Source organism: Triticum dicoccoides, chromosome 2B (assembly GCF_002162155.2).
Source record: "Triticum dicoccoides isolate Atlit2015 ecotype Zavitan chromosome 2B, WEW_v2.0, whole genome shotgun sequence".
Classification (NCBI taxonomy): Eukaryota; Viridiplantae; Streptophyta; class Magnoliopsida; order Poales; family Poaceae; genus Triticum; species Triticum dicoccoides.
In genome coordinates this window covers 206,456,637-206,467,467 of record NC_041383.1, presented here as the reverse complement: position 1 = coordinate 206,467,467, position 10,831 = coordinate 206,456,637, and the positions used below count along the sequence as shown (strand labels likewise).

General features: G+C 54.2%; 1 protein-coding gene and 1 pseudogene across 1 annotated transcript; one reads left to right on the top strand and one right to left on the bottom strand.

Moving 5' to 3' along the window:
• Positions 1 to 69: 69 nt before the first annotated feature.
• LOC119363102 (zinc finger protein ZAT9-like) lies at positions 70 to 2,108 on the top strand. The gene has a single exon (XM_037628402.1). It carries the CDS (start codon positions 298 to 300, stop codon positions 1,687 to 1,689), a length of 1,392 nt encoding a protein of 463 aa, XP_037484299.1. The 5' UTR covers positions 70 to 297; the 3' UTR covers positions 1,690 to 2,108.
• Positions 2,109 to 7,184: 5,076 nt separating this feature from the next.
• On the bottom strand, positions 7,185 to 10,171 carry LOC119363101 (annotated as a pseudogene).
• Between the last annotated feature and the right edge of the window lie 660 nt (positions 10,172 to 10,831).

The window sequence follows — 10,831 nt, the reverse complement described above, 5'->3', positions numbered from 1 at the left end:
TGCTTCCATGCATGGATTTCTCCTCCTCCCCCTCAACCGCACCCATCGCTCCAACAAAACCTCCGATCGATCACGACCTCCGCTAGCTTCGCCTTCCGCTTAACCACGCCACCCTACCTTTCCTCCCCTCTACTCCTTCAGCTCTCCCAAGCTTCATTCGCTCTCCCCCAGATCCCCAATGGTCGCGCCCGCCGCCTCAGATCCTCCCCCAGGCGGCCCCTCCCCATCCCCACTCTCCTCTTGATCGATCCGATCGACATCGACATCGCTGCTTCTTGCTCGGTCGGCCGATCGATCATGGACGCCGTGGGCGAGCTTGCTGCTGCGGGGATGCACCACCACCACCACCACCACCACAGGTGCAAGGTGTGCGGCAAGGGCTTCTCGTGCGGCCGCTCGCTAGGCGGCCACATGCGCTCCCACATCTCGCTCGGCGAGGCGCTGCCGGAGGCCGACGACGAGCTGATGAGGCGCTCCTCCGCCAACGGCGGCCGGACCAGCGCCAATGGCGCCGTCGGCTACGGGCTCAGGGAGAACCCCAAGAAGACGCGCCGGCTGTCCGACTTCGCCGACGAGGAGGAGGATCAGGGCGGTGACGGGGGCGAGCAGAGGGCCTGCCGGGAGTGCGGCAAGCTGTTCTCGTCGTGGCGATCGCTGTTCGGCCACATGAAGAGCCATGCGCCCGGCGCCGCCAGGGATCACGATGAGTACGACGAGGCTGACGACGACGTGGACCTGCTGGGAGAGGAGGAGTACTCCTTCGCCGCGGAGGCGGAGGCGGAGGCCGAGAAGGAGGAGGAAGAGGAGATGGAGGCGGCGCCGATGGAACCGCTGGTGCCGGCGCCGGTGGCTGTGATGGCTGCGCCGCCCAGGCGGAGGCGCAGGTCGATGCGCGTGGCGGCGCCTGCCCCCGCGCCGCCGCCGCCGATGCTGAGCGCGTTCGAGAAGGAGCAGGAGGACGTCGCGCTCTGCCTCCTGATGCTCTCGCGCGACTCCACCGGCGGCATGCGGGGCTCGCCGGCGCCGAAGCAGGCGCACCTCCCGAGGAACGGCTACGGCTACAATTCCGACGACGACTCAGCTCTGTTCCAGTACGGCGACGCCAAGACCAAGAGCGTGGCCAAGAGCAAGAAGCGAAGGACCAGCCATTACGCTCTCAACTCCGCCTCGCCGAAGCAACGGGGCGAGGCGGCGCCGCCACCGGCGAAGCGCACCCGCTACGAGTGCCCAGGGTGCGGCAGGGTGTTCAGCTCCTACCAGGCGCTGGGCGGCCACCGCGCGAGCCACAAGCGGATCAACACCAGCTGCAGCGCGCCCAAGGCCGCGCCCGCCGCCGCCCCCGCGCCGGAGCCGAGCGTCGACACCTACACCTCGTTCGGCACCCTGTCCCCGTCGGCCTCGCCGGACTCGGTGGCCATCGGCATTGGCGCCGGCAGCAACAAGAAGCCAGCTGCTGCCGAGGCGGAGAAGTTCGAGTGCCCGGTCTGCTTCAGGGTGTTCGGGTCGGGGCAGGCGTTGGGCGGGCACAAGCGGTCCCACATAATCGCCGACACTGCCTTCTCCTCCGACGGCGAGCTCTACGGCAGCGCGAGCGTGAGCGTGAACGAGGAGCAGGAGCAGGGGTACCCGGTGGCGGCGGCGGGGTCGCTGGACCTCAACTTCCCGCCGGCTCCATCGGAGGAGGCCTGAACCCGAGCACCCGACCCGCCGCAGCGAGAGCCAGCCAGAAGCAGAAGCTCGATCCGCAAACCGAGGCCATCAATGGGGGATGTGTACAGATTGATTCGATTCGTTTCCGTCATTCTTTCCAAGCGACGCTAGCTCCAAGCTCGAAGGCAGAGAGAGAATCTTCCAAGAAAGAAACCCAAGAAGAAGAAGAGTTCAGAGTTCAGAGAAGCCATCGATCTCAGCATTCAGGTTCTTGATTAGGAAAAAAGAAAGAAAGAAAGAATACATTTCTTTTTTTGTTTTCGCTGCATTCCTTTTTTGATTTCATCTCCGGATGGACAGGATTAATAAGCCGGCCTGCGAGTTAGTGGCCAACAAAGATGAACTCAAATGCTATTCCTTTTATTTTATATATCCGGTCGTCATAGTTTATTTCCTTCCTTCTATTTATTTCTGGATGGAGATTTGGTCATGCATATGCAGTGTTATTTTTAGCCTTGCTGTTAAGCTTTGCTAATTGCTACCCATGGCCATGTGGTGGTAACTGAAGCACTGAACCCCCGTGAATTGCTGGGTCAATGCTAACCTTTGCCCAGCTCCTACTTTTGCTGCACTGACCTGACCGACCGACTGACTGAGATCTCCAGCAAGCCAGCAACCAACTGCTTTGCTTCAGTTGCTGCATGCTTAGTACAGCAGCAGCACTCAACCTGGTGCCTGTGACTGACAGGGTGACAATCCGCCAGGAGAAGCTAAGCCATCAAGCAAGCAGAGAGCATTGCACTGGACCCCGCCTCCGCAATGCAATGTGCATGAAAGAATGCAATTTTTCAGACCGATGGAAGCTCATAAGCTGAAGCACACTGTACTGGTAAAATGATTGGTTAGCACAGTGGAGAACAAATATTTATGGCGAGCGAGCGAGCATGCATGTGTGCGTGGTGGCATGTGGTATGGATGCAGTGCAGGACGAGCCTTGCTTCTCACTCTCCGTTCTAGTACTAGCTAGCTAGCTGAGCCACTGTCCTGCTGTTGCTTTTGCAAGCCTGCAGCGGCCAAAATAGTTAAAGATTAGTGCTAATCATGCCGTCTTCGCCCTCGCTTTCTCTCTCTCTCTCTGGAGAGAGGGCGGGCAGGCAGGCGGGCGCAGACAGCTCACGCAAACGTTGTGTTGTTCGTGTCCCTTTCTCGCCTGCCTTTGCTGAACTGGTTTGTTTACCAGCTAGTAGAGGGTTAGTCTCTTTGTGAGGCAAGCTTGATGTGCCCATCGCCTCCCCTGCAAAAGAAAAAACTAGTGAGCTGAGAACTGGCAGGCTAGCTGCCGCCTGCGCTGCAGGCCGTCGTCTCAGGTTGGGGTTTTTTGATTCTTCTCTTGTTTGAGCCCTGCTTGGACATACTTCTTCGGGTCACATCCACCGTGTTGCTGGGCAAATGCCGAGGCATATCCCTTACTTCGGTCGAGTAAACTACTACTAGTACTACTCAAGTGTAGTACCTTGGAAGAACAATGCTTTTGTTTTGTAGGTCCGGTATGGGTGTGGCTGGCGTTCGAATAACAGGCTATGGAACATATATTTTTTCATTTCTAGGATGAATTTGTAGAAATTGTCGGTGTGTGTGACGGCCGTTATCTCTTCCCCTGTTAAGAGAAGAAAAAAATGGCGATCAATGGAAGGTTGGTTGCGAAAAGGCGAGCGAAAACATTGTGATGGATGGTGGATGCATGCTTGATGGCTAAGGGCATCTCCACCCGTTGGCCCCAGGGGGCGTCTAAAAGCGCCGCCTGGGGGTGAGCCGGCGGAAAAAATGGCCCTGGGGGCGAGTCGGTCCCTAGCCGTCGGTCCCCAGGGCCGCCCCCCGCCCCCCAGGCGTGTCTTTAAAAAAAAAAAGAACCGTTCGGCGAAGTTATGATAAAAACTAGTTAAATTTCGGCCAAACATGGCAAGTTTCGGCGAAATTCGTCCAAACAATACATTAACCTAATCTAAAAAAAAGAAAAGGGCTGGATTCGTCGCCGCCGTCGCCGCCATCGTCCTCGTCGGCCTTCTCCTCCTTGACGCGGGTGCCCCTGCTGGACCCCTGCCCGGCGTCGCCTTGGCGAACAGGCGGCGGCGCGTCGTCGTCGCCGTCGCTGTCGCATAAGACGACGGCCCCGCCTTCCTCGCGGCCGCGTCGGCGCTCCTCGAAGCGGCGTAGGGCGGCGCGCTGACGCTCCTTCTCCTTCTCCCGGCGCGCCTTCTCCATCGCAATGGAGTCCTGGCGCGCCATTCGAGGGCCGCGTCATCGTCGTCGAACTCCGCCTTCACCGGCGCCAGCCCCGGCTCTGTCTTCACCGGCGCCAGCCCCGGCTCCGTCTTTGGCTTGACGAAGCGCGGAGGAGCCGACGAGGACGAGGCGCGCCGGCCGCCCTCGTTGATGACGATGCAGCGCTGCGAGTGCGCCGGCCGAGCGGCGTCTCCGCGCGCGGGCTCGGCCTTGACGCCGAGCAGCGCCGGAGAGCCGGAGGAATGCGAAGAAGAGCGTGATGAGGAGGAAGAAGAGGAAGCGCCGAACCTCCTTGGCGCCCATGGCCCGACGCGCCGGTGCTGCGCCGGGGCGGCCACCCTCGCCGGGGGGTACGCCAACGGCGGGTCGTTGCCGCCCTCGAGGTACGTGAGCACGCCCTCGAGTGTGCGGCCGGGGATGCCCCACCACAGGCGGCGCCCCTCGCTGTTCTGCCGGCCGCCGACCACCGACGCGCCGTTGGTGGACGCCAGTCGCTGCTGCTGGCGGCGCTCGAAGTACGCCGCCCAGGCCGCGTGGTTGTCGGCGGCGTACTGGGGGAGGGCGAGTTGGGCGTCGGTGAGGGACGCGCGCACGATCTCGACCTCCTCGTCGAAGTACCTCGGCTTCGCCACGGCGTCGGGCAACGGGGGAATGGGCACTCCCCCGGCGCTGAGTCTCCACCCCGTTGGCCCGGCGCGCATGTCCGGCGGCGCCGGGATGTTCGCCTGGAACAGGAGCCAGGACTCCTGTTCGCGGAGCGAACGGCGGCCGAAGCCGTTGGCCGCCGCCTCGTCTCCGGGGAATCTTTCTGCCATGGCGACGGCGGGGCTGGGCGGGCTCGGGAGAGGTAGAGGGGAGGGGCTGGGCGGCGGCGCTCGGGAGAGGCAGGAAGAGGGAGGGGCTGGACGGCGGCGAGGGGCGGGGCTGGTGTGGGCACAGGCGAGTGGAGGCCGCCGGCTTTTATAGCCGGGCCGCGCCCGTGTGTACGCGTGCGAGGGAGGGGAGGCGTCGGCGCGCCGTCCCGTGAAGCGCCGCCCGTGAGGAATCAATGGCAAGGCTGACCGGCGGCAGCCTTGCCATTGATTCCCCGCGGGAATCGAGGCCGTTGGGGGAAGACGAGGCGCCGAGTCGCTGACGCGGCTGGCCCGCGTCTTTTTCGCGCCAAAACAGCTCGCCCCGGCGCCCCCGGGCGCCCCCAGCGCGTCGGGTTCGGGCTGGGTCCGCCGGCGCTGTTTTCGGCCCAAGCCGGCGAAAATCGGGCTCCTGAGGCGCAACTGGACCGTTTTTTCGGCGCCGGCGCGAAAAAATCGTCTGGGAAGGCCTTCCTGGGGCGCGGCTGGAGATGCCCTAAGAAGAATGTTGCTCGATGCGTGTGATTGCTGCCGATGGCCATCTCCAACTCCAAGCACCCTCTTTTTATTATCAAGAGAAATATGCGTTGCATGCCAATCAGACAGGACCACAATCCTGTGCCGCGTCATCCGTCCCGCTCTACTTGGTGGAGCTCTCGATGCAGTGTTCATTTGTTTCTTTATGGTGCCAGGATTGGAAGGATCATGTCCTGGACTGACCACGATTATCTATCGGAAGCCAATCAGATTGTGACTGACAAATTAAGAAGTGAGCTCCGAAGATATACTACTACTCCAGTTGATGTAGTTTATAAGTGTCAAGAGGTCCTCGTTCCGTAGCGGGTTTTCTGATGAGGACCCAACTTGCCTCTGCATTTCCCGTCATCACACCCCCTGATTGCTCGACTTCGTACTCCCTCTTCTTTAAGTACCGGAAAATAGCCAAACAGGGATAGCCTGGTGGGTTCCATAATATAGAGAATATAGACATAGAGCTCCTACCGTCAGCCATAAGCAAACTCTTAGGGTGCAAGCTTTCTAATTATTAGAGGAATCTTAAGTTAGATATAGAGTTACTTGCAGACTCTATTTCTCTAGTAAACCGCCAGCAACTTGCATGAGCCTCCATTTCTGCTTGCTTTGCACCAACAGGGCAAATAATAATACCTAGATCACACGACTGGCAGTTCCAAACTGACTTGAAGCCAAACAGCACAGACCTTGATCAGGTCTTCAGTTTCAGAACCAGCAGTGCACCGCATCCTCGGAATAGCAGGCGCCACAAGGCCACAAGGCAAAGGTATAGGAAGGAATGAGCCAATGGATGAGCTGTCGCGGGCACTTGCACAGTTGCACTGCATCTGGCCAAAGGATCAGGTCACACTCCAACTTGTGAGAAAGACATGCATAACATGTATCTAACGCTACAAAGATGTCATGGCAGCGACTTCCTTACAGTTATTATTACAGAGAACAATTGAGAAGATAGTCCATGAAAATAGGGCATGACCGACCAACTCGGGTCAGGTGTGCAGCCAACATCCTCTAATTGTGGCTCCTCTGCTGTGTGAACCATAACCTAAACACTTGAGCAGAGGCCGTTGCTTCTCTGCTGCATGCCTTGCAACCACCCAAGTCTCAAGCCTCAACCAACCTTTGTTTAGCAGTCAGCACACACGGATCCAGATCTGCCTGCCTGCTCCAGGAACCAGTGCAGTGTTGCTAAGATTAGCCATGAGAGGGTTCTGAAAGATAGGGGCTCCAGATGGGTGGTTTTTTGACCGGGTGAGCAGGCAACCACCAACTTAAAAACGGCCATAAAGTGTGGCTAAACAACTTGACTTTCTAGCCTGATAGAGGCGTCGAAAGGCGCTAATGACCCCGCGCGATATGTTGGAAGAGACGGCGGAGTAGCGCAAGCAAAGGTAGATTCCACTGTGTGTATGTGGATTCAAGGGTGTGATTATTGGAAAGGTTGATTGGTTAGTGGGCAATATGTCACACCGGCCAGGCTTGGGGTGTACTCTTCACAGAAAAGCTCAAGCTTCTTGCATGGCCTCAAAATGTGATAATCATGGAACTCTGTCTAGGGAACAATTTTCGCTCTCATCAGCCATCGATCTCTTGTCGGTTTGTCATGCCGCTTGACTTTTGCACTAAACCGCCATTGGGTTGGTCGCAGAAATTGAAGACCTTCATGTGTAGTTGGGGAACGGGAAGAAGCTTTCTAAAATCAAAGGTAAGGGGGTGTTAGAAAATGATGCAAAACAATAAAACAAAATTGATAAACCATGTTCAATTACTAGCTGTCATCTACGGAATACTTAGCTCTGACCTGACCACCAACACCACAAGTTTCTAATAATGCAGGCATCCTATACTGCGTCCTTTAGAGGAAGAGGAGAGGACACTCATAACATAATGGACAAGGATATTATTACAAATCTAGTCAACTTAGCAAAGAAAATAACAGAAACGAGGTCACATCTTCGTGAGGAACAAGGGTCAAAAGGACTCGGTACACTTCATGAGGCACTACTCAACTAGCCCTACACCCAACTTACAGAAACAAAAGCATGGATCATCGGTTCAAAGTCACAAGCCTTTTGTCCAAACATGATGTAAAGTAGTTAGCCCTCCCATATCCTCAAGCAGTTCGCCTTACATACTTATGGAAGTTCTTCATCACTGGCGTCCAGATTTGCACCGTCTATTTCGTTGCCTGTAGGAGCAACGAGGCGGGTACCTAGCTGCTGTGTTAGCTTCAAGGCACTACGGAAGTGTGGGCAGTCTGCTTTAAATGCAGGAACACCATTGCTCCGAAACCATTTTGCCCAGGCTTTGCTAAGCTTTGATCTTGTCTCCGTCTCCTTTTTGAATATCACGTCAATTCGAGTTTGTTTTAGTACCCGGCTAGGCACAGGATCTGCATCCTTTCCTTGATCTCTCTGCTTTGACTCGCCGAACGTTCCTGCAGGGCGAGAAGAGAACGAAAGACTCAAGCCCTATGTTATACCAACCCACAATATCTTCCAAATCCCCGCTTGGAATCTTGGTAAGGATATTGGCACACACAAACCTGTTTATTTATTTATGTTTTGTAAAAATTTGACAGGAATGAGGTAACAACAAACCACTAACTAGCAGAGCAGCAGGCGAAATCACATTTCAAACTAACGACATTGCTAACAGCAGCCCAGAATTCAGCTACTAATCGACCTATCAAAGTCCAAATCTCCAATGTATAACAGATTATAGACCCATAAAGCCCAAGATACATGTACGTTACCTCCTTCCGGTAAGGTTTCACTCGAGGTAGCTGCTTCGTTACCTTCTACTGCTCCTACACCCCATGAAGCAAGGAGGTAATCATCTGCAAGAGGTGCAAAGAGGTCACCAGTCCCCCTCTCGCATACCGCCAAGTCACTCACTAGCACAGAGAAGTGATATCATCAGACTGGGAAAATGGAAAAAAGGGGGACAAGAGGGAAGACCAAGAAACTGAGAAAACAAGCAAAGAAGATGAACTCAGACCTCATAGTCTTGTCTTGAGTGTTAGTATGAGTAGGTGACAGATGAGTTTGTCGCACAGACAAATGATAAATGGTCATTGGTGTGATATTGTGGTTAAAACTACTGCTTTTAACAGAATAACTGTAAGAACTAAAAGGGGGGAATTGAACATCCAAAAGTGAAAATGTTGCAAGAACATTGTTTCATCGCCTAGCCTCACGTTTTTACATTTTCTCGGCACACACACACTAACTAGTCAGTAACAACTTATAATCCTCAGCTTAATGCCACAAGATAGGAAAGATGCGGAAAATGACAAAAAACACAAACAGAAAACACACAGTTTTAACAATTGATACACAGAAAATCATCTAATAATAAGTGGACCTCTTACTGATTCCATAGGATATGAAATGAGCGGAGAATAATAGAAAGCACAACGCCTAAACAGTGGAAGTTTTGCCAAGGCCCGTAATGATTTTATTACATCCAGTCATGGAATAAAATTAGTTAAAACTGGCTGCATTCTCTGAACATGACATTAGTCCAGTCTCCACTAATATCAAAGAAAATATGAATACGACAAGTAGAGTTAAGCAGTTACACAAACACTTCAGTACTACTATCACATTATTCCAGGAAACAAGTACTACTAAAAATAAATCAATATTTTTATTTGCTCAAATGTAAAGACAGAGAACTACCTGCAGTATAGAAACTTCTGTAGGGAAGATAGGCAGTATTGCTGAAATTCTCCTTGCCGAGATTCCTGGACTGCATTGACTCGAGTCGAACCATGCAGAAACCAATGTCCGTCCTTATATAAATCACATGATCAACTTCATCATACCCCATTAGTAAATTGTGCATTCCCCCCATAGGCCCCAATCCAAGGATCGTGTTCAGTTGAATGGTCTTCTGCAACACGCCAACACCCATCTAGCAACACCATCATCACAACTGACTTTCCTCTCCCACATTTCAAAATTATAGCGCGACAAAATGGCGAGGCCGACACAGCCATCATCTGCTAAAATGACCTGAAGACTGCGATGCCTATAGTACTCCAGACCGTGCGGCATCTCTATATTGGCTAGGCTCTGCCTACCCAAATCAAACTCCAGTATGCCTTCCCCATCATCTCCAGGAAACAACCAGTAAAGGGCATTTCCAATAAGTGTACTGGGTTGCCTCAAATTATACATCTCACGATTCTCTATGGAGATGATATCGCCCCATATGCCAGACTCCGATGAGTAGACAGAGGCGAAAGCTTGTTTATAGTCATCACTGATGCCCATCAAGACCACCTGAAAGGCTGAAATGGACTGGCGTGGCAATCGCCGTGCACGTGGCCTTCATCACAGGAAACGCAAATCACGGCGGCGTTGAAGACGCCAATCTCCTTTCCGGTAAACACTGGTGGAACGACCACACAACGGCGGCCTCCCGTGGCGGGGTCAAACAGCACGACCTCGCCCAGCCGTTGGGCGAAGAAGACGACGCGCCCATGGCGGCAGTCGTTTATGTTCATGCTGCGGATGTCTCGAGGGAAGAAGCGCTCGTGCGAGATGTGGTCTGGAGGGTCGAGATAGGACCTGAAGTAGGGGGGCCCGGTGTGGCCCATGACGAGGCCGAGGAGGGGAGGTCTCCGGTGTTGGTCGCGGAAGCCGCGGAGGAATTGGGGGTCGGTGACGACGTCGCGCCACTGCTTGCAGACGACGGAGAGGCGGGGAAGGGTGGAGGGTTGAGGCGGGAGGAGGAGGAAAATCTTCCGTAGGAGGTCGTCGTCTTCCAGCGCCGCCGGGGCCGGGGCGGGGCGAGCGCCGCGGCGGCGGCGGCGGCGGGTCATGTTGTCGTCTGACTGGATGTGGTGTGGGGGTGTGGAGTAGTGGATTGTCGACTTGTGTGGCCCGGTCCGTGGAAGTTTTCAGCCTCTTTTCAACCAGGGCCGCCGACGAACCAACCTCTAGCACAGCTGACCAAACGGGCCGGCCCGGCCCTTGCTAATCGGGCCAGGCACGGCCCATGGGGGCACGATTAGTAAGCCGGCCATGCCGTGCCAGCCGGAAAATCCTATATGCCGCTCGTTGCGTCAAACTGCCGGCCCTTCGCACAGGCGAGCGACCGAGCAGCGACGCAACGGGCCGGCCCGTTGAACCGTTCCAGCGCTCCCGGTTTTGGGAACCTTCTAGAGGTTTCCAGCTGGTTTTTTCCGGTTTTGGGAACCTTCTAGAAGGTTCCTGAACCCGTTTTTTTTCTTTTTCTATTTTGTTTCGTTTTTTTTCAAGTTTATGTTTTCTTTTTCAAAAAAATGTTCACATTTTTTCAAAAATGTTCGCGCTTTTACAAAAATGTTCAGAATTTGAAAACAATTCGTGTTTTCAAATTTTGTTCACAAATTCAAAAACTGTATGCATTTCTCAAAAAATGTTCAAAAAATGTTCGCGCTTCCAAATTTGTTTGGTATTTTCAAATTTGTTCTCTGTTCAAAAATTTGTTCTAAATATTCAAAAAAATGTCCGTGCTTTAAT

What these genes read in the sequence shown, in the direction of transcription:
- LOC119363102 (XM_037628402.1), top strand. Translation starts at nt 298, where the DNA reads ATGGACGCCGTGGGCGAGCTTGCTGCTGCGGGGATGCACCACCACCAC.